The 19,320-nt window shown below is 53.2% G+C and overlaps 1 protein-coding gene across 6 annotated transcripts in view; it reads right to left on the bottom strand.

Annotated features, from left to right (window-relative positions):
- Positions 1–861: 861 nt before the first annotated feature.
- LOC310636076 (phospholipid-transporting ATPase ID-like) overlaps positions 862–19,320 on the bottom strand; it is a 55,022-nt gene continuing 36,563 nt past the window's right edge. For 3 of the 6 annotated variants that reach the window (XM_083355564.1, XM_083355565.1, XM_083355566.1), the window contains exons 15-29: positions 18,051–18,216; positions 17,759–17,947; positions 16,812–16,927; positions 15,852–16,016; positions 13,567–13,678; positions 12,689–12,794; positions 11,347–11,482; positions 10,700–10,883; positions 10,125–10,348; positions 9,297–9,509; positions 6,336–6,581; positions 5,619–5,757; positions 5,227–5,357; positions 1,576–2,931; positions 862–1,533 (exon numbers count right to left, since the gene is read on the bottom strand). In XM_083355564.1, the coding sequence (XP_083211690.1) occupies positions 2,689–2,931; positions 5,227–5,357; positions 5,619–5,757; positions 6,336–6,581; positions 9,297–9,509; positions 10,125–10,348; positions 10,700–10,883; positions 11,347–11,482; positions 12,689–12,794; positions 13,567–13,678; positions 15,852–16,016; positions 16,812–16,927; positions 17,759–17,947; positions 18,051–18,216 (2,370 nt within the window). In that variant the 3' untranslated portion in view covers positions 862–1,533; positions 1,576–2,688. Of the gene's footprint in view, positions 2,932–5,226; positions 5,358–5,618; positions 5,758–6,335; positions 6,582–9,296; positions 9,510–10,124; positions 10,349–10,699; positions 10,884–11,346; positions 11,483–12,688; positions 12,795–13,566; positions 13,679–15,851; positions 16,017–16,811; positions 16,928–17,758; positions 17,967–18,050; positions 18,217–19,320 lie in introns of all 6 variants that reach the window. The other 3 variants (XM_083355569.1, XM_083355568.1, XM_083355567.1) reach the window with 3 other exon arrangements.

Consider the following 19,320-nt stretch of genomic DNA (forward strand, 5'->3'; position numbering starts at 1 on the left):
GAGCTTGACAGCCATACCTGGCAAAATCCTAGAACAGCCTATCAAACGGTTGGTCTGCAAGCACCCGGAAAGGAAGAAGGTGAATACGAAGAACTATCTGGGCTTCGTGAAAGTAAACAGACAAATCTAATTGCTTTTTTGGGGGTGGGGGTGGGTAAATCAATAAAGCAAGGGAATGCTTCAGCTGTTGCATACCAGCCCGCAGAGACGCATCTGGCAAACTGGACCGCGGCCTCCTCCTTCCCAAACTGGAACGGGAAGGTCTGCACAATGCACCAGGTGAAGCCTGGCTATTTTCCCCTTTCGGGGATTCCTCGGAGTGCTTAATGGCTCCACAAGTTCTACCAACCAGGAAAGGGGCTGCTTCAGTCCCCAGGCTAAGACGCTGTCCGTCTCCAAGCCATTCTTGACTCCCAGGGCTGGTGTGAGATTGACATTTTGGGGGGGGGGAGAAACAAACCCCAGTCCCAGCATTGCTCAGGGGCTCCTGCCGTGCGAAATGAGTGAGACAGAGCAGCAGCTGCAGCTGTTCTAGAAAGCCCAAACTCTCTGCTGCCTGTCTGGGTGTCTTCAGCCAGCAAAGCTTTAACTGCATGCCGGGTCAGTTTTGCTGCTCCACAAATAGCTGATTTTCCCCCCCATGGCTAAGAGCAGCAGAATAAAAAAAATTAAGGGGGGAAACACCCCAAAGGCACTTAAGAGCAACAAATGATACAATTCCTCAGAAGCGAGTTTTGCCTTTAGAGACCCCAGGATCTACTTTGGAATAGAAAGATGCAGAGGGGTAGTTGGGGTGGTTTTATTTTCAAATACATCAAAAGACGAGTGTGCTTGCAATTATTTGGAGATGTGACAAATAAATAATAGAGACTTCCCTTATATTATTTATTTTTTTAAGAGCTCAACATTATAAATATATTACCCTCAGCAAGCCTCAATTGCTGTGTGCATAAACATATGGGCGTAAAAAATTTACAACACTGGATTTAGATTTGACTGGCATAATATCCCTTCCGTTCCCTAATCCTGGCTGAGCGTAATTTCCATAACTGTCTTATGCAATAATTTTGGATGAAGCAATGCTGTTCTAAGAATTAAACAGAAATGCTTGTGGGGGAGGGGAGAAAGGTACCTTAGCAGGGGAACATTGTGGGACAAATTTTTCCAGCAAGCTCCCACCTCACAGCATCCCCACCCCAGGGATGCCCCCCCCAAAGGGAGGGCACTAGGTCGGGTGCCTGCCCTCCGAGTGGCCTGGGCAGCAGAGCTTTGTGGCCTGGTCAACTAAAAAACCACCCAGAGGCTGGAGAGCTTTGCTGAAAGTGATGGATGCTTGACCACCCCAGCAGTGGGTGGGGGAGGGAGGGGACTGTAGCTTCTTCCAGCAGGCAAGGCATCTCTAGCCCAGAAGATGAATACATCTCTTTTACCCCGCCCCCCTCCAGCCAGCCAGCCATCCTGCCTGTCCATCCTTGCTCCATTATAGAAGAAGGGCCTGTCGCCAAGCCCACCCACCCCGATTCTGGAGTCAAACTTAGGCCCATTTATACCTATCACCCCGATTCTGGAGTCAACCTTAGGCCCATTTATGCCTATCTCCTGCATCCCAGATTTTCTTGTGTCAAGGGGGGCTGGCTGGGAGGGGCTCCTTTACCAGCCCCCCCCGCCCCTGTTATGGCCCTCAACCTTCTAAGGTTGTAAAGATGCCAGAACCCCCACAAGAACGACCTGCTGGTTGCCAACAGCATTTCTGGCCTCCAGTTTGACCCAGTGTTGAGGCCCCAAAGTTCAAGCCACCAACTCTGGCCCCACAGCCCAGATGTGCTACGGGTCACAGAATGTGTAGGACCAGCAGGACAGACGGCCCAGCGGGCCCAGCATCTTCTGCAGACTAGGTGAGCAAATCTCAGGAGGCAGCCTCTTTCTCCCTCGCCCCCCCACCACCACACACACACACACACCCCAAGGCTCTTTAGCAAGTGGAAAGTAGCACATCCCGCCCAGTTGTTGGGAAGAAGGGTTTGTTCCAGGCTTCCTTCCCCACTTGACCAGCAGGTGATGCATCCAGAACAGTTGCGGGGCCCCTCCAAGCTTCTTCTGGGGCTTCCATCTTCCTGAGCCAGGAGCCCGCAGGCCTTTGCTGGACCTGAACCCGCTCCCTCCGCTTGGGTCCATTAGGTGGCATCTTTCTTCAGGCAGCGTGCGCAACGCTACCCCCCCCCCTTTCTCCTGGGCTGGAGACGGGGGAGACCTCCCCGCCACCCCGGCCTTCCGGGGGAGGGTGGTGGTCTCTGCCCAGGCAGGGCCCCTTTCAGCCCCCCTCCTCTGCGCGGGAAGCCTTCAGAAGCAGCGGCGGGTCAGCGTTAAGACTTCAGGAGAACGGCCGGGGATGAGCTTTTGCCGAGGTCGAATCCTGGGAACTGCGAAGGGGGTCTGTCGCCCTGAGCCTGCTAGAAGCCCCCTCGCCAGCCTGGCCCTTGTGGGGGAGCGGCTCCCCCTCCCCCCGCCTGCTCTTTTTTCTTTTCTGCCGGGTCTCGGGGAGGGGGCCGCGTCCGCACCGCCTCCTGCCCCGGCCGGCTGTCCGTAAGCGCTCCGCGGCCGGCCAAGTCCCATCTCCGCAGGCGAAAACAAGGGTCCCTCCGGCCCCCCCCCCCCGCCCAGCCGCCCTAAGGTCGCCCGCCGGAGGGGCTAGGAAGCGCCCGCCTCTGTCATCTCCAAGCGCGGCCGGTACTTCTGGGCGTAGGGCGCGAAAGAGACCAAGCCGGCTTGCGGGCCCTTGAGGCGCATGTTCCGCCCGGAGGTGATGAGGTCGCCGAAGCCCTGCTGGTGCGAGAAGGCGTAGCCGGAGCGGCGGGAGGCGCTGCGCTGCAGGTAGCGCTTCAGGGCCGGCGGGCCGGGCGCTTTGCGGAGCTGCTTCACTTTGCGCACCACCTAGGGCAGAGAAGAGGCCGGCTGAGACGGCGGGGTGGGGGGGAGGAGGGGGGATGTTTGGGAGGCGGGTGGGTGGGTGGGAGGGAGGAGTGGGGGTGTTTGGGAGGCGAGTGGGTGGGAGAGGAGTGGGGGTGTTTGGGAGGCGGGGGGGTGGGTGGGAGGAGTGGGGGTGTTTGGGAGGCGGGTGGGTGGGAGGGAGGAGTGGGGGTGTTTGGGAGGTGGGGTGGGTGCGTGGGGGGGAGGAGTGGGGGTGTTTGGGAGGCGGGGGGGTGGGTGGGAGGAGTGGGGGTGTTTGGGAGGCGGGTGGGTGGGTGGGAGGAGGGGGGGGTGTTTGGGAGGCGGGTGGGTGGGTGGGAGGGAGGAGTGGGGGTGTTTGGGAGGTGGGGTGGGTGGGTGGGGGGGAGGAGTGGGGGTGTTTGGGAGGGGGTGGGTGGGTGGGAGGAGTGGGGGTGTTTGGGAGGGGGTGGGTGGGGGGGAGGAGTGGGGGTGTTTGGGAGGCGGGGGGGTGGGTGGGAGGAGTGGGGGTGTTTGGGAGGGGGTGGGTGGGTGGGAGGAGGGGGGGGTGTTTGGGAGGCGGGTGGGTGGGTGGGAGGGAGGAGGGGGGGTGTTTGGGAGGCGAGTGGGTGGGAGAGGAGTGGGGGTGTTTGGGAGGCGGGGAGGGTGGCAGGAGTGGGGGTGTTTGGGAGGCAGGGTGGGTGGGTGGGAGGCGGGTGGGTGGGAGGAGTGGGGGTGTTTGGGAGGCGGGTGGGTGGGTGGGAGGAGGGGGGGTGTTTGGGAGGATACACACACTTAACTCCCCTGCACATTTGGGTCTCTTGAGTACTTTGAACCTCTCTCACACACCCGGGCCAAGCTTCTGAGTGGCCAGCTGATGGAGGCACAGTGGGTGGCGCCCCCTCCCCCAATTGTGTCACCCGCCCGATGGTCGGTAGGAGGAGGCTATACACCCCCATCACACTCCAGGCCCTTCCCTGGCTCACCCTGGACAGATTTTGAGCAGCTTCACCACTTTCCATTCATTGGGGGGCGGGGGGGGGAGGAGGAGAGAAGTTTCCTAGTTTTTCCCATACTGGCTCTCTCTCTTCCTGAAGTCATCCTGGTTTCATCCTTGTAGGGGGCTGGGATTTCACTTCTTTCCTTTTCTTTTTTTCCCCTTCTTTCCTCTCCCCCCCCCAAAAAAAATTCAGAAGCTAATGCCTGTTATCACTCCACAGCCCACCTGTCTGGCTGATGGGATGCGCCTGACCTTTGGGACAACCTGGGGCTCTCCCACCCCCACCCTGTCTAGCCTTTAGCTCCCCTGGTTGAAAAGCGTTTGCGTGCTCTGGGAGTGAGAGAGCCAGGGCAGCCTGCCCCGAGTACCTGGGCATCAGGTACGGCAGTTCTGCTCTTGATCTTGGTGCCGGGCAACTCTTCCCAGCTTCTAAGAAGCCAGCAGTACCAGAAAGAGGAGGGCTGGGGGACCCACAGAACCAGCTCTGCCTGTCAGGACTGGTGAGGTACCCCAAATGATTACTAGGGGGCAGCAGGACCACATGATAGTCACTGCAGTTGCTTCTAGACAACTTTTTTTTTATTAAAGAGTTTTACAAAAACAAAATTTTACAATATATCCCCAAATCCCCCCACCCCGCTTCTAGACAACTTAAGGAGCCTCCTGATGATCACTCTGCAAGTCAATCACAGTGGTGGTGGTGGTGGTGGGCAGAGAACCCGCCCACCCAACCTGTTTACACACACACACACACACACACACACACACACACACACCGTCTTTCAACCAAGGTTGCTCAGTTCCTCTTGCAAGACAGGCCTATAGAGCCACAGGCTCCCCCAAAGAGGCTGGAGCCACACAGGGGCTGGGTGTGGGGAGAGCCGGGATCCAGCCCCCCCCCCTCAGCCATGGGCCAGTCCCTTTCAGCCAGCCCAGAGTTGTTGTGGGGGAAATAGGAGGAGGGGAGGGCTGCGATCCTGCCATCAGCTCTCGAATAAAAGAGAAAACCTCAGCAGACAAATTCCCTCAGAAGGACGACGCCGTTTGGCAGAAAGGGGCATTCCTCCATCGCCAAGCACGGTGCGGTGCTGGCACCCCTTTTTAAGAAGAGCCTCTTTTTTCCTGCCCACATTCTGCACAACGGTCATCCAGGCATTGCTCCCGGCTGCAAACCTCGGAGCGGCCTCAGCACGGGACGGGTGGCGGCAGTGGCATATGGCCCCAGGCCAAGGGGAAGGAAGGCCCTGCCCTGGACCTCCTGGGGCCCAACAGCTACCCAAATTCTGGGCCACGTGGAGTACCTGATCGCTGAAGGTCGGCATGAGCTGCATCTTCAGGAACCGGAAGCCGATGACCGGCAGGACGCAGAGACTCATGCAGAGGCAGATGGAGAGCCACACCTTGGGCTGGTTGAGGATGTTCCGGGCGGTGCCTGAGAGGGGGAGAGATGGACAGCCCCAGTTGCAGTTGCCCTGCTGGGCTGAGGTGCCCTCGCTTTGTCCGGGGTTCAAAGCGAATGCAGGCAACCAGTTTCTTCCGCCAACCCTGGGGACGTAGGCGCTTCCCCCTCCCACTGTGGTGCTGCCCTGCTCCTGAGGCAAAGCCCCCCCCTCGGGAGAGCAGCTTCCTCCAGGGATGGGGAGGACCTATTCGACATTCAAGGGGATGTTTTTTTTGCCGCTTCTGAACATACCGACAAAGGGGAAGGAGGAGGTGAACACCTGGTAGGTGCCGTCGCTGTACAAGGTGAAGGTGATGATGAAGTAGATGGCCAGGCTGCCCCAGAGGAAGAGCTGGTTCACGGCCGTCCAGTAGGCCGTGTCCAAACCCATCTGCAAAAAGACAGCCTGGCTGACGTAGCAGTGGTAGCAGCAGCTGCTCTGTCTCCCTGAACAGGACCCCAACCCTTTCCGTGAACTGGGGCTAGCTGTCTTCACCCCCACCCCACCCCACCCCCCACGCTCACACTGGATCTGCCAGCCTGGCTGAGAAAAGCCACATGCCCTGAAAGCCCCTCCAGGCAGCAGCCACAGGATCCAGCCGCACTCAGATGCCTCACCGGAGCCTCAGCGCTCCCTTCTTCAGCTGAGCTGCTCCCCTTGGGCTGCCTGGGGCAATGAAGGGGGGGGGCTTGGCTTCCTTGCTAGGTTTCTGTTGTTTTGGTGGACCAGCTTTCCCAGACTTGAACCCCCCCCTTACCCCCCCCCCCTTTGTGCAGCTTAATGGTAAACCAAGGATTAACGCAAGCCAACAAGGCTGGGCGCTGCCAGTAAAACTATACACCCGCTTTTGCTTAACTCACGAGCTGAGTGGGCTGATGCTAAATCCTGATGTCAGGATTTGGACCTGTCTTCTGGGGGTGGGGGGGGGCCCACAGAACTGGAGCAGGTGGCGACACGGAGCCCCTTACCTGGACCGACACCACGATGAGCAGACAGGTCTGCACCATGAGGGCGAAGGACTGATAATCGGCCACATCCTTCCCGTCGCCCCGCACGGAATCAAAACTGGTTCCGTAAGGGACCAGGAAAAGCACCAGGGAGCTGTATATGCTGTAGAGGATGCATTTGGCAAACTCCTTCTTGTTGAAGTACAGGTTCTGCTGGCCGGGGAGGTACAGCTCGGGAAACTGCAGGCTCCAGCGGTCATCCACATCCTGGCAGCAAAAAGAGGAAGCCTAAACCCTAACCCCATCTTCCAAACAAAGGCAAAGCCCAGGAGTTGGCCACGCTTGTTCCTGCTTCTGGGAGGCCAACAGGGTTGGGGCAGGTGGGCCTTCCAGAAAAAAGCAGTTCCACAACTAGCACTTGTGATGGAGCAGCACCTCCTCCCAGACTCAGCCCTGTAGACTGCTCTGTTCTGGACCAAGCAAAGTGTCACCAAACCACTGGACTGAGGGAAGACGCGGCTGGCTTTAGAATGCTTTGCAGGAGTACAGAAGTTGGTGATGACCACAGGAGCCCCTGCTCCAAGGAGAGTTGCAGCTGGCATACCTGCCAAAGCTGGGCAAAGCCCCACCTGGCACAGCTGCCCCCCACTGTTAGCAGGTCCTGGAAGGCTAGGAAGACCCTCAAGTCATGGACCTGCTCTTGGAGTGAGTTTGAGCCCATCTGGAACCACAGCTAGAAATGACGTTTCAGAGAGGACGAGATGTTTGTGGACAGAGTGCAGGCCTGCTTTCTTAGGGGTTCATCTCAGCTGCTTTCTCCCCATCCAGACCCTAATAATGAGGCACCATTTCTAGGCCCCCACAACATTGCTGGCCTGGCCACAGATGGTACCTCACTTTGAACTGAAGGCTTTCTCTGCCAGGAGTTTCACATAGATGCTAAATAGTACAGGGCAGAAGGTCTGTGGCTCCCCACACAGGGTTGGATTACTCCACTCCCCAGATCACCAATCCTTGCACGAAGCCTGCTAAGATCCCATCTTGATGTTATAACATGCTGCTGAGATCTCAGAGGACCAGGAGAGGTTTACTTCCAATAGGGGTCATGAGCAGAGTGACCAACATTGTTTCGTCTAATACTGGGCCTGAAAGGGTTCCAGGTAATCCGTTTCCTCTGGGGTTGATCCCCAGCCCTCCTCTCTATAGGCTTTCCCCAACTAAGTGGAAATAGACAAGTGCAGCTGGATCATGAGATGGCCTGTGTTAAGAATGGATATGACACCGGGGTTTACTTTGGGGGGAACATAGAGGGCTGATTTTAAAAAGTGGAATAAGAATCCAGTTGGACTTCAGTTAAGACTTTGGCATTAATTCATTAATTAATGAATTAAGAATCCTTACCATGGGAAAATCTCCATATGAATAGAATAGAATAGAATAGAATAGAATAGAATAGAATAGAATAGAATAGAATAGAATAGAAAAGAAAATATGGGGTGGAGTGGAATGGAATAGTGGAGTGGAATAGAATAGAATAGAATAGAATAGAATAGAATAGAATAGAATAGAATAGAATAGAATAGAATAGAATAGAAAATATGGAGTGGAGTGGAATGGAATAGTGGAGTGGAATAGAATAGAATAGAATAGAATAGAAAATATGGAGTGGAATGGAATAGAATAGAATAGAAAATATGGAGTGGAGTGGAATAGAATAGAATAGAATAGAATAGAATAGAATAGAATAGAATAGAATAGAATAGAAAAATATGGAGTGGAGTGGAATAGAATAGAATAGAAAATATGGAGTGGAGTGGAATAGAATAGAATAGATAGAACAGAATAGAACAGAATAGAAAATATGGAGTGGAGTAGAATAGAATAGAATAGAAAATGTGGAGTGGAGTGGAATAGAATAGAATAGAATAGAATAGAATAGAATAGAATAGAATAGAATAGAATAGAATAGAAAATATGGAGTGGAGTGGAATGGAATAGTGGAGTGGAATAGAATAGAATAGAATAGAATAGAATAGAATAGAATAGAAAATATGGAGTGGAATGGAATAGAATAGAATAGAAAATATGGAGTGGAGTGGAATAGAATAGAATAGAAAATATGGAGTGGAGTGGAATAGAATAGAATAGAATAGAACAGAATAGAAAATATGGAGTGGAGTAGAATAGAATAGAATAGAATAGAATAGAAAATGTGGAGTGGAATAGAATAGAATAGAATAGAATAGAATAGAATAGAATAGAATAGAATAGAATAGAATAGAATAGAATAGTGGAGTGGAGTGGAATGGAATAGTGGAGTGGAATAGAATAGAATAGAATAGAAAATATGGAGTGGAATGGAATAGAATAGAATAGAAAATATGGAGTGGAGTGGAATAGAATAGAATAGAATAGAATAGAATAGAATAGAAAAATATGGAGTGGAGTGGAATAGAATAGAATAGAAAATATGGAGTGGAGTGGAATAGAATAGAATAGAATAGAACAGAATAGAACAGAATAGAAAATGGAGTGGAGTAGATAGAAGTAGAATAGAATAGAATAGAATAGAATAGAATAGAATAGAAAATGTGGAGTGGAGTGGAGTGGAATAGAATAGAATAGAATAGAATAGAATAGAATAGAATAGAATAGAATAGAAAATGTGGAGTGGAGTAGGATAGGATAGGATAGGATAGGATAGGATAGGATAGGATAGGACAGACAGATAGATAAACTGATAGTGTGACTTTGAAGGCTGGTCACTAGAGGGCACCAGAAAGAAAGAAATGTATTAACGGATCATTGGAGAGAAATTTAGGACTTACTGGGCTCAGAAAATAATTTTAAAGATATCGGCTATACTCTATAAATGAGACTGTGTCGTGAAAGAGGGCCCCGGGGGGGGGGAGCCTTTTTCCATTGCTTTTCCTTCACTTTCACGGCCTGAAACCTCGCCAAAGCACCACGAGCGAGTCTTACCTGGTCAAAGAGGCTCATTCCAAGCACTGGCAAACAGGTGTACACCATGTTGTAAAGGGTGATGAACCATTCATCGTACACAGTCTGCAGGGAAAGAGGGAAGGACATGAGACAGGAAAGTGGAATGGTACCAAACCTACAATCCGGAGATCCGTGGATGGAGAGGGGATGCCCGTATTTCTTTCTGGATTCCTGTTGCTTAGATGTGGTGTTCTGCCTTTGTCAAAGAGGGATACAATTTATTTATTAAAATTTTATCACACCCATCTTGCCCACAGGTGACTCTCAATATCCTGCTCTTCTCCCCATTCTATCCTCAGGACAATTCTTTGCATTCTGGCTGTGGGTCAGTACATACTACATAGGCTTCTTTGTAAATGAGCAACTGTTATGTTGGCTTGCAAGGCCGACTCTACAGCAGAGAACCTGGTTTGCCTTAGAACAGTGTGAGCTTACACACCTACCAATCCTGTCCTTACTGAATATCCATCCAGGGAACTCTGGTCACTTAGTTACCCTTTTTGTCTTTACTGAAAATATGTGAGAATTTCTTTTTAATCCCATTTATATCCCGCCCTTCTCCGAAGACTCAGGACGGCTTACAATCTAAGCACAAATCAAATGTGCTTAGCAATTGACTTGTTGACCAAAGCCACACCTGGCCCTGAAAACCAAATTGCCACTCATCTGAAAGGAATAGGAAAAGAGATGCCTAGGCATAGGCCACTAGCTGGAGCAGGCCGTGGAAATACTCTGCCCTCCCACCCCCTTACCCTCCCCAGTCGGCTACCTCTCCGGTGGAAGCCTGGCCTTATCAGAGGCAAGTACCTGGGCGGAGAAGCCGGAGAAGAAGCCGTACCAGAAGTGCACCAGCGTGAAGGCAAAGTTTTTGTAGAAGAAGTAAGACAAGAACTTGCACATGCGGATGTATGACCACCGGCCGTGGACCAGCAGCAGCCGCTGCAGGTAGCGGAACTGGGCGAAGGAGAAGTCGCTGGACATCACGGCCTGCATCCCCTCCTGGCCGCTAATGCCAACGCCAATGTGGGCAGCTAGAAGACCAAACGGGAAGGCCCTCAGCAGGGAGCAGGACCAGGAGAAGCTGGTGGGCGCCTGATCCACGTATCCCCACAGCTGCTGTGCCCCAGAGAGATGGGGCACAGGAAAAACAGGAAGACTCGGGCAGAGGCCTTCAAGGGAACGCAAGATGCTTATCCAAGGCTAAGGCTCTGCTGGGCCTCCAAAATCAGAGAGAGGGCCAGCCACGGGAGCCACGGCCACCCGCTGGATTTGCTTTCTGTTCCATGCCCCCTCGGCCTGGCTTGTCATGCCCGGATTCCCTCTGCTCCTGCAGCTTCTCCCCTGGGCCTGGCTGAGAACTGAGCGGCCCCTGCCACACTCACTTTTGATCATGCCGACGTCGTTGGCGCCATCTCCGATGGCCAGGGTGACGGCTTTCTTGTACTTCTTCACCAGATCGACCACCTGGGCCTTCTGCAGCGGAGTCACCCGGCAGCAGATCACCGTTTTGCACATGCAGGCTGTGTCCACCAGCAATTCTGCCAGCTCCCCCTCCAGCGCGTAGGCCTGCCAAGGGGCAGAGTGGGTGCGTGAGAATGCAAGAGAGGATGGCCCTTTTCCCAAGGCTGGAGGAAAGAAAAAGGCCAATGGTCCTGGGTTGACTGAGGGGCCAGACACCTCCACCTCTCTGAGGATCAGCCCTTTGTCTGTCCTGGAGCGGCACTTAATTTATTTATTAAATCGATTTATATGGCTGCCTTCCTCATAGCATCAAACCTCACATTAGAAACCTACGGTGGTTGCCAAAACGAGAGCCCGTGACACCCCCAACAGCAGTAACACCCCACCTGGAGCACCTCCAGGTCTTCAATGCCACGTGACTGGCAGGATCGGGACCGACATGGTCTCAGGGCAAGGGCATGGCATTCCTGCCAGTTCCCACTTGTTGGCCAAGTGCCGGGAGGGCTGAGTACGCCAGTTTGTCCCCTGGTCTGTTGCAAAAGGGGCCTGGCCTCAGGCACCACCTTACCAAGCTGTGTCCATTAATGATCAGGCCGTAGTCTCCAGTGCCAGGATCTTTGTTCCATAAGCTGGAGGTTGACCTCTTGACTTCAAACTTTTCTGCCTTTGCATCAAGGTCTTCTTGTATCCTGTCCTTGGCTGTCCTGAAAAAGAACAGAGGGTATGAAGCGAGAAGGGACAGTCCATGCAGGGTGCCCCTTGATGCTCCTATGGACGGGGCCAAGGACATATGGGAGCCGGGAGGATGACCCCCCAGAAACAACTGTGCCCTTGACATGGCTTGAGGGGAGGAGGCCACCAGGCACACTTACTTGCTGTCAGAGCCCCAGCACCATGACCCAACCAGTGCAACTTTCCAGCCAAAACCATGTCCCCACTGAGCTGTGAATGGAGCCACTGCTGCCTTGATGGTCCACTCTTATTACTAGTCCTATTATCATTAAGATGTATTTGCTCTGGTGGGGGTAGGGGGTGGGGTAGGGGGTGGGGTGGGGTTTCCAAATTGCCTAAGCCACTAAATGGCCCCAGGTCAGAGAAACCTAAGAGGAATTTTTTTTATTTTATTTTTTTTATTTTAATTCCATTTATATCCCGCCCTTCTCCGAAGACTCAGGGCGGCTTACAAGCTGAGCAGTAGCCTTCATTCTATGTATATGCCTGCTTATTAGGGCTTTCACACACACCCCAAGCGGCATTATTACAAAGTCAGCTTAATTGCCCCCAACAATCTGGGTCCAATCTGGTTCAGAAAATGTCTGAATGAGCCAACCAATTGAGAAGCAGCCTCTGCCAGCGTGCTTGGCTGATCACCCTGCCTCAGTTCCCCCTCGAGAGATGGCTGGGTGGACACAATCATCGCAGGAAGACCCAGCGATGGCCGTTAACACCACCCAAACCTTTGCATCTGACTGTGCTGGATGAACCCAGAAAAGCAGGTTGTATGGAGGCAAAGTTTAGAAGGTTGATATGGTGGCCCAGCCACTCACCCACCCACACGCTTTGGAGATGGGGGGACACCAAGGAGAGGACCCCTTCCTGTCTGGGAGTCCTAGGAAACACTCCTTCAGACACCCAAGATGAGTCCGGGAGGGGCAAGAGAGGAGGGAGTGGTCTTCCCCCTCAGAGAGACCCACCTTTGGTCACAGCTGGCATGTCCAATGAGACGGCAGAGAGCCTGAGGCCCTCCAGGAACTGGATGGAGAAGGTTCTCACAAGGAGGCCCGTCTCCTCTGCCTCTTTCTCTGCTAGCTGTTTCCCCCCCCCTCAGAACAACTACCCTCCCCCCCAGATGGGCATGGGAAAGAAGGGGCAGCAGAACACGGGGGGGGGGGCAGAGCTCTCTCTCTCACATGAGCTGCTGCTCCACTTCTTCCCAGCTATTGCCATGAATGATGAAGATGTCCTTCATGGCATCGTACAGCATGTTGCAGGAATAGCCGATGTTCACTGCGGTCTCTGGAAAAAACAGACACCCCCCCACACACAGACCAGGTCCATTATTTTCAGGAAGGAGAAATACACCCCCCCTTCTTTCCCCCATAGGGAGCTCTCTCCTCTGGTCCCCAGTTGCCTTTCTATATGGGGCTGGGAGGGGGAAATTGGCACGCCAGCCAAAGGACTAAACCCACCGTCCCAGCAGATGGATCTTCTGCGGCTGAATAATCTTAATTCTTTGCTAGCTCCCCGGACTCAGCTACCTCCAACTTGTGCACTTTTCTCTCTGCCCCACCACCTGTTTTTCTTGCCCACGTGTAGAACCCATTTTCTTCTACTTTTGGCTGTGCAATTTCCTGTTCCTCAAAGACTAGGCAGCTTTTCTGCTTCCTCCCCATCATCCCCACCCCACCCCGCCTCCTTCCATGCTCCTCTCCTGATCCTGGCTCCCAGCAGGCCAGAAATTGGCTTGAAAAGCTGGCTGGCCTGTCTCTCTCTTTGCTCCTGGAAGCAGGAGGGCTTCTCGGTCGCCCATCGAGGCAACCCCAGCCCCCCTGCCTCCCCTCCCACCAACAGGAAAGACCCTGAAAATATGTTGCGTCTGCTCAGGAGCAGGGCAGCAGGGGCTCTGAAGCAAGGCATTGGTGTGGGAGCAGGACCCTTCTTGTCATGACAGAAGACCAGCAGGGAGGTCCAGGTGCCCTGAAAGCCCCCCCCCATGGTAGTTCTGGGGTGCCACCTGTTTCTCTCAGAGCTTGGGCCTCAGCCTCCCACCCCTTTCCCCAGCCGGTACCTTGCTTGTCACCGGTGAGCACCCAGATTTTAATATTTGCCCTTTCCAGGATCTCAATGGTCTGGGGGACCCCTTCCTGCAGCTTGTCCTCCACGGCGGTGGCACCAAGGAGCTAGGGAGAGAAGGAAAGGTGAGCCGAGAGGTGCAGGTGCGATGCCTCCGCCAACCTGCTGCAAGCATCGTTCGCCTGCCACAATCCTGGCCCAGCCTCTCAAGCCACTGGTGCCCTCTCCAAAGAGCCGTCTGTTGCCAGGCCAGCCACTCAGTATTCATGCTAGCTGTGTTTGTGTATCGGGGAAAGGGCAGGACAAACTGGGCAGAGGGAGTCATCAAATCAGGGCCCAGCATAGGCTGGCCTTTCTCAAGCGAGCCTTCACTGGATCTGTGACCTTCCTGTAATCTTTTGGTATTGCACTGCAGGCAAGCAATGAAAAAGAAAATCCCTTGTAATGCCATGTAGCTTTGGGAAAGCCGAACATTTTAAGAGGCTTGCAGGCCAGAACTTCTGCAGCACCCAGAGCGGTGCCCCAGAAGGAAAGGACAACAGTTCTGACTGAGCAGGGCGGTGAAAAGACACCTCCAGATTGATGGGATCTGAGCAATACGTCTTCACTTGCAAGGGAACTCCTAAATTAGACATTTTAAAGGCATACAAGTGCTGGTAGAAAGGGGACGGGTGGCACCTGCAAGGAAGGCCCATTTCTCTAAAACAGTGAAAAGGGTGCACATGAGACCCATTATATGGGAGCAAGTGCTGCGCATGTCAGTTTCATGTGGTGGAACCAATAAGCACGTGCTGAAACAGACCAGAATGAATGGGCGACGGTGAGATAAGCAGGGCAGGTGTTGAGGTGGCTGGGAGGGAACGAGGAAGGACCCCATAACCGAAGGAAGGAAGGAGGGAGCCCAGAGGGAGGAAAGAAATCATGGAGGGACGAAGGGGGCACGATCCTCTAGTGAGAGAAGGGAGATGCTTAAAGATCCAAAGGAGGTCAGTGCAAAGGGTGGGCGGATATGGTGACAGAAAGGCAGGGAGGGCCACCGGGACAGAGTTGGTGTAAATAGGTCTCAGGTTCGTCCTTTTTTTCCCCTCGTGCCCTGAATGTCCTTGGCTGAAGACCTTCTGACTCCTTCCCTGCACTGTGCATCACACGGCCTACTTCGAAAGGCAAGGCATGTGTGCTGCCACCACGTGGTTGTTTGGGGAAATTATAATATGCTATCTTGACCTGGTCAGCCAACTCCTCCTTCCCTAGGACATATTTCCTCCTTCTCCTGATCATGTGCCTTACACCCCTCCCCTTTCTGGGATGGACTTCCTCCTCCTTCTCCCTGGGGAGTCTCCTCCTCCATAACCGGCAGACACACGCGCAGACACTGTGAGTCGATACTGTCTTTTGACCTTGGAAATATCGTGCGTTATCATCTAATTCACCTCATCTGCTGTAATCTACTCTGCATGCAAATAAAGGTATTTCTGGATGATAAAAGATATTTTCATGAGTTCTGCTATCTGGCAAGAGCTGTTATCAGTGATCATATCCGCCTATACAGACCAGTACAGGGATCTTAGCAAGGGGAAAAATCATTATTTATTTATTTAGATTTATATACCGCCCTTTCCCGAAGGACTCAGGGCGGTTTACAGGGCATTTAAAAGAAAGTCAATACAAACGTTAAAACAAATTAAAAAAGCTTAAATAGAACCCTGAGAAAATTAAAACCCAGTTAAAATTAAGATTAAAAAATTCTCAGCCTGTATATGACAGCTTGATCCAGAATAGCATGCATGCCCAGAATCCAGGCCCCATGCACCTAACACTCTCCTTCTCCAGACTGACCAGTGCTCAAGAAATGGATAATGGAGCATAAAATGTCCTTGTGGTCTCCTCTCAGGAGATAATCCTCCCCTGCGATAAGCTTAATCATTTTAGGGTCATCCAAGCTGGATCACGTTCTGGGGAATCTGCCTGTAATTTACCATGTTGCAGATGAATCTCCCTCCCTCCCTCCCTCCCTCTCTCTTCCTCCCTACCTCCCTCTCTCTATATACTTTTTAGCTGCTTGGCAGAGTTCTCAAGAAGAGCACTGAAGGAGAAATTCCATGACCACCAAACCTTTCAGCAGAACTTGGTGCCACAAGGCACTGGGTGCCTCAAGAGCATCGGAGGATTCCCCTGGGGAGCAGCAGCACGTGGTGCCCAACTGGCATTTGCTGGGGTGAGTGAAGAAAGGCAATGGCTCCCACCGTGCCAATTGCCGGCCACCTCTTGCTGGGAGCCTACCTGCAGGTCTCTCTCGATCTCCTCATACAGCTTGGACAGCTTTCCCTCTCGGTCCTGCAAACTGGTGCTCGCCTCGTGGTGACGCTTCCGCCACCCCTCAAAGTAGGACTCCTCCAAGTCTCGGTAAGCCACGACCAAGGTCCGCAAACCTTCCCCGGCAAACTCCTAGGAAGACAGCAGGCTCTGAGTCCCAAACCACTCACACGGGGCCTGTCACACACACACCCTGTTCCTGGGGCTGCTGGGAGCTGCTGCCCTGCATCCGGCCTGCGGGGAGGGAGGACACAGATCAGGAGCGCCTCTGGCTGCAAACCTGCAGAGCCAAACTCCAGGAGTTGGAGCCGGGGCCTCCATCCGACGGTTGTGCCAAAGGGGCTGCCTTGGGGCCTGACAGCGGCTCCTCTGGGAGCCCTTTGCCCCACAGCCTGGAAAGGTACAGTCCTGATGGACTCACGATGAAGATGAGGGAGCAGGTTTGATCTCTATGGCTCCAAAGAGCAGGATTCTGCGCAACTGGGGAAATCAGCCCACACAGAAGAGGGTCCAGGCCAGGCTAGAGGAGCAGCCAGTGAGTCCCAGCAGCTGCCACATGAAACACCTGAGGTCTCCCCAATGGAGACCGGATGCTTGCCCATCAGAGGTGCTCCGGGGGACCCAGGCCTAAGCAGGAGGCTGGAACAGATGCCCTGGGCTTTCAGAGGGAGGCCAGCCAGCAACTGTGCAGCTCAGCTGCCTTCTTGCTTCTGTGCCCAGCTCTGTTCCTGGCACTGAGAAGGCCTGGGGAACAGGGAAGGGGTAGAGGGCACACAGCTTTGTATCAGCTTGGAGGAAGCAGCACCGCTGACAGATCGGTGGGGCCAGGAAGAAGGTGGCAAGCGAGCAAGCCAGGTTCCTGCCTGCGTTTGGAAGAAGCAGGAGGGCAGCCCCCAGCTGCGTCTCCACTGGGACAGGGGCACCTACATCCAGGTGCTCGGTAGTCTCTTCTTCGAGTTGTTTGCAGGAGGGGTGGAGGAGCTTATACAGGATGGTGTCGGCCCCTTTGCAGTACAGAGTCAGCTCACCTCTCGGGTTTCGCACTGGGAACAAGGCAGGAAGGGCAGAAGGTGAGACTGCAGCAGATGAAGCTCAGAAAGAGACCCAAACCGGAAGCCCCCCCCTCCCTCCTCATCTCTCTTCCCTCCCCTCTGGCCTTCCTCCTCCAAATCACCAAACATGCCCCAGGTGGCCTATCGGAAAGGTCCCAGTCCTTCTGCACTGCTGACGGGTTGTCTGAATTGTTCCTCAATAATTACACTAGCACATCACTGATAAAAGAGAATAACTGGTTCTAGATTGAGCTGTGGGCTCCTTGGTGTTCTCTTGAGCTTGGCGGTTGTCTTGCAGACTTTTCATGACCCAGCTAGGTCACAGCACCAGTGCTAGAAGGGAGGGGGGGTTTGTGGAAAAGAGGAGGAGGAGGGAGAGGAGGAGAGGAGAACTGTGGAGTGCCCGGTGCTCTCTGAGCTTGGATGTTTTCTTAGAGACGTTTCATTACCCATCACATCATCAGTGCTAGAAGGGATGGTGAGAGGAGGAGGAGAGGGAGGAGGAGGAGGACAATGGTGACCACCACCACCCCAGGGTATTTGGTATTCTCTGACCTTGTTTTCTTACAGACATTTCATTACCCAACTAGGCAATACATTCAGCCCTGATGCTGCTACCTGGTTTGGCCATGAAACATCTGCAAGAGACACACCAAGCTCAAAGAACACCAAGGACCCCACTTGCACATCCAACCAGGGGAACCCAGCCAAAGTCTTGGGAGTTGTGCGGAATGACAATTTCTCCTGTGACACAAGGCAACCGCTGGGCAGGAGGAGAGCTCGAGCAACCCGTGTGCAGAGTGGGAAGGGAGAGAGACACACCAATGACGGACATCCTTTTGCGCACATTGTTGAAGTCCAGAATGGCCAGCAGCTCGTACACCATGGTTTCCCCCATTTCCACCACGGTGATGGTCGTGGGGGTGCGGGCGCGAAACACGAAGCCGAAGTTTCGGGCTGCAGTCACCAAGGCCCCCTCGTCTGGGGACTGGGCTTGGTAGACCAGCGTGCCTGCGGGCGAGGAAAGGTACTGGTTGTTTTGCAAGCGTGAGCGCCCCCCCCCCGCAGCCACCACGTCCTCCCCTGCCGGCTCTGCCGTGGGGCGCAGCCTCACCTTCCTTGGTTTCTTCCGGCATCACCGTGTGGCAGAGGGAAAGGAGGCGGAAGAACCTGTGTGTGGACTCATTTCTGGCCTTCACCGCTTTGAGCAGTCTGTGGTCATAGAAGACAAACTTTGGGTCGGCCAAAGGGTTCCACGAAAAGTCAACTTTGTCCATTGCCTGCGGAGGAAATGAGGAGGGTCAACCTCATTTGTTCTGAGCTGGACCTTCTCTGGACACCAGCCAGCCCCCGTAGCAGGGAGGTAAAGCTACTTTTCAGGGCTCCTGAATACATACTGCTTGGCTCACCATGAAGAAACCCCGTCAAGCTACTTCCTGAGGAGATGCCAACACTAATGCCATCCTCAACCCTCCCTGGCCTCACCCATTGTCTCTTCCTCTGGGCCAAAAGTTATGTTTTCCAGCTTCTGATGGCCGGGGAGTGGGGGGGGGTAACATTTTCCTGGAGAGGGCCTCTGGTGCCTGGGAAGTTTCCTCCATGCAATTTCATCCCAGCTGCTGGAAGGGGAAAAATCTCTGCCTCCCTCCGGAAAGAAGGCCTTTGCAAGGCCGCCCTGGGCTGCCGCTCTCCTTTCGCACCCAGCACCTGGTTCCTGTAGAGGCTGATCTCAGCTGCCGGTAAGGAGGGAATCTGCATTTGCCCCTAGTGGGGAACAGCCCACCTGAGTTGTCACTGCACGTTTTTTTTGTTCATCAGAAAGTTCATTTCTAACTGTACATTTCCCCTGCTCTCTGCACCTGTTGTGATAACTTATCTGGTAACCATAGTGAATCCCATATGACTAGTTATGTTATGGTTTCAGACTGTTTAGTGCGCATGTCTAGAAAAAGTTCTCACAGTTATTTCTTTATTGTCTTTCACTTTGCTGTTACTGTCTGTTACGTTAGGATGTAGTCAGCTAGCTCTCTTTATAATATATATTTAGTTTTTATATTTTTGTAATTAAAAGGTATTTAGTAAGATTATGCGTCGTGTTTTATTTCCTTCCTTCATGCACATCATGCATTCTCTGAAGCACGGTCCTTCGCCCTCTATTAAGGTGATTTATACCTTAACATGAGTGTTGTGAAGGGGGTGGGGGTGGGGTTTCTTACTCTTAAGGTCTGCTTGCTGCCAGCCTCTTCAGTGATGTAAGATATGGGGAGGTGAGCTGGAGGCAAATTGATCAGCCTCGTGCCAGTTTCCTTTCTACTCCAAGGGACGGTACTCTACAAGACTACTAAGCTCCTGTCCAAAAACAGCCCAGCTGGACAGGAAGGTGG

This window comes from Vipera ursinii (genome assembly GCF_947247035.1).
Source record: "Vipera ursinii genome assembly, chromosome: 2".
Classification (NCBI taxonomy): Eukaryota; Metazoa; Chordata; class Lepidosauria; order Squamata; family Viperidae; genus Vipera; species Vipera ursinii.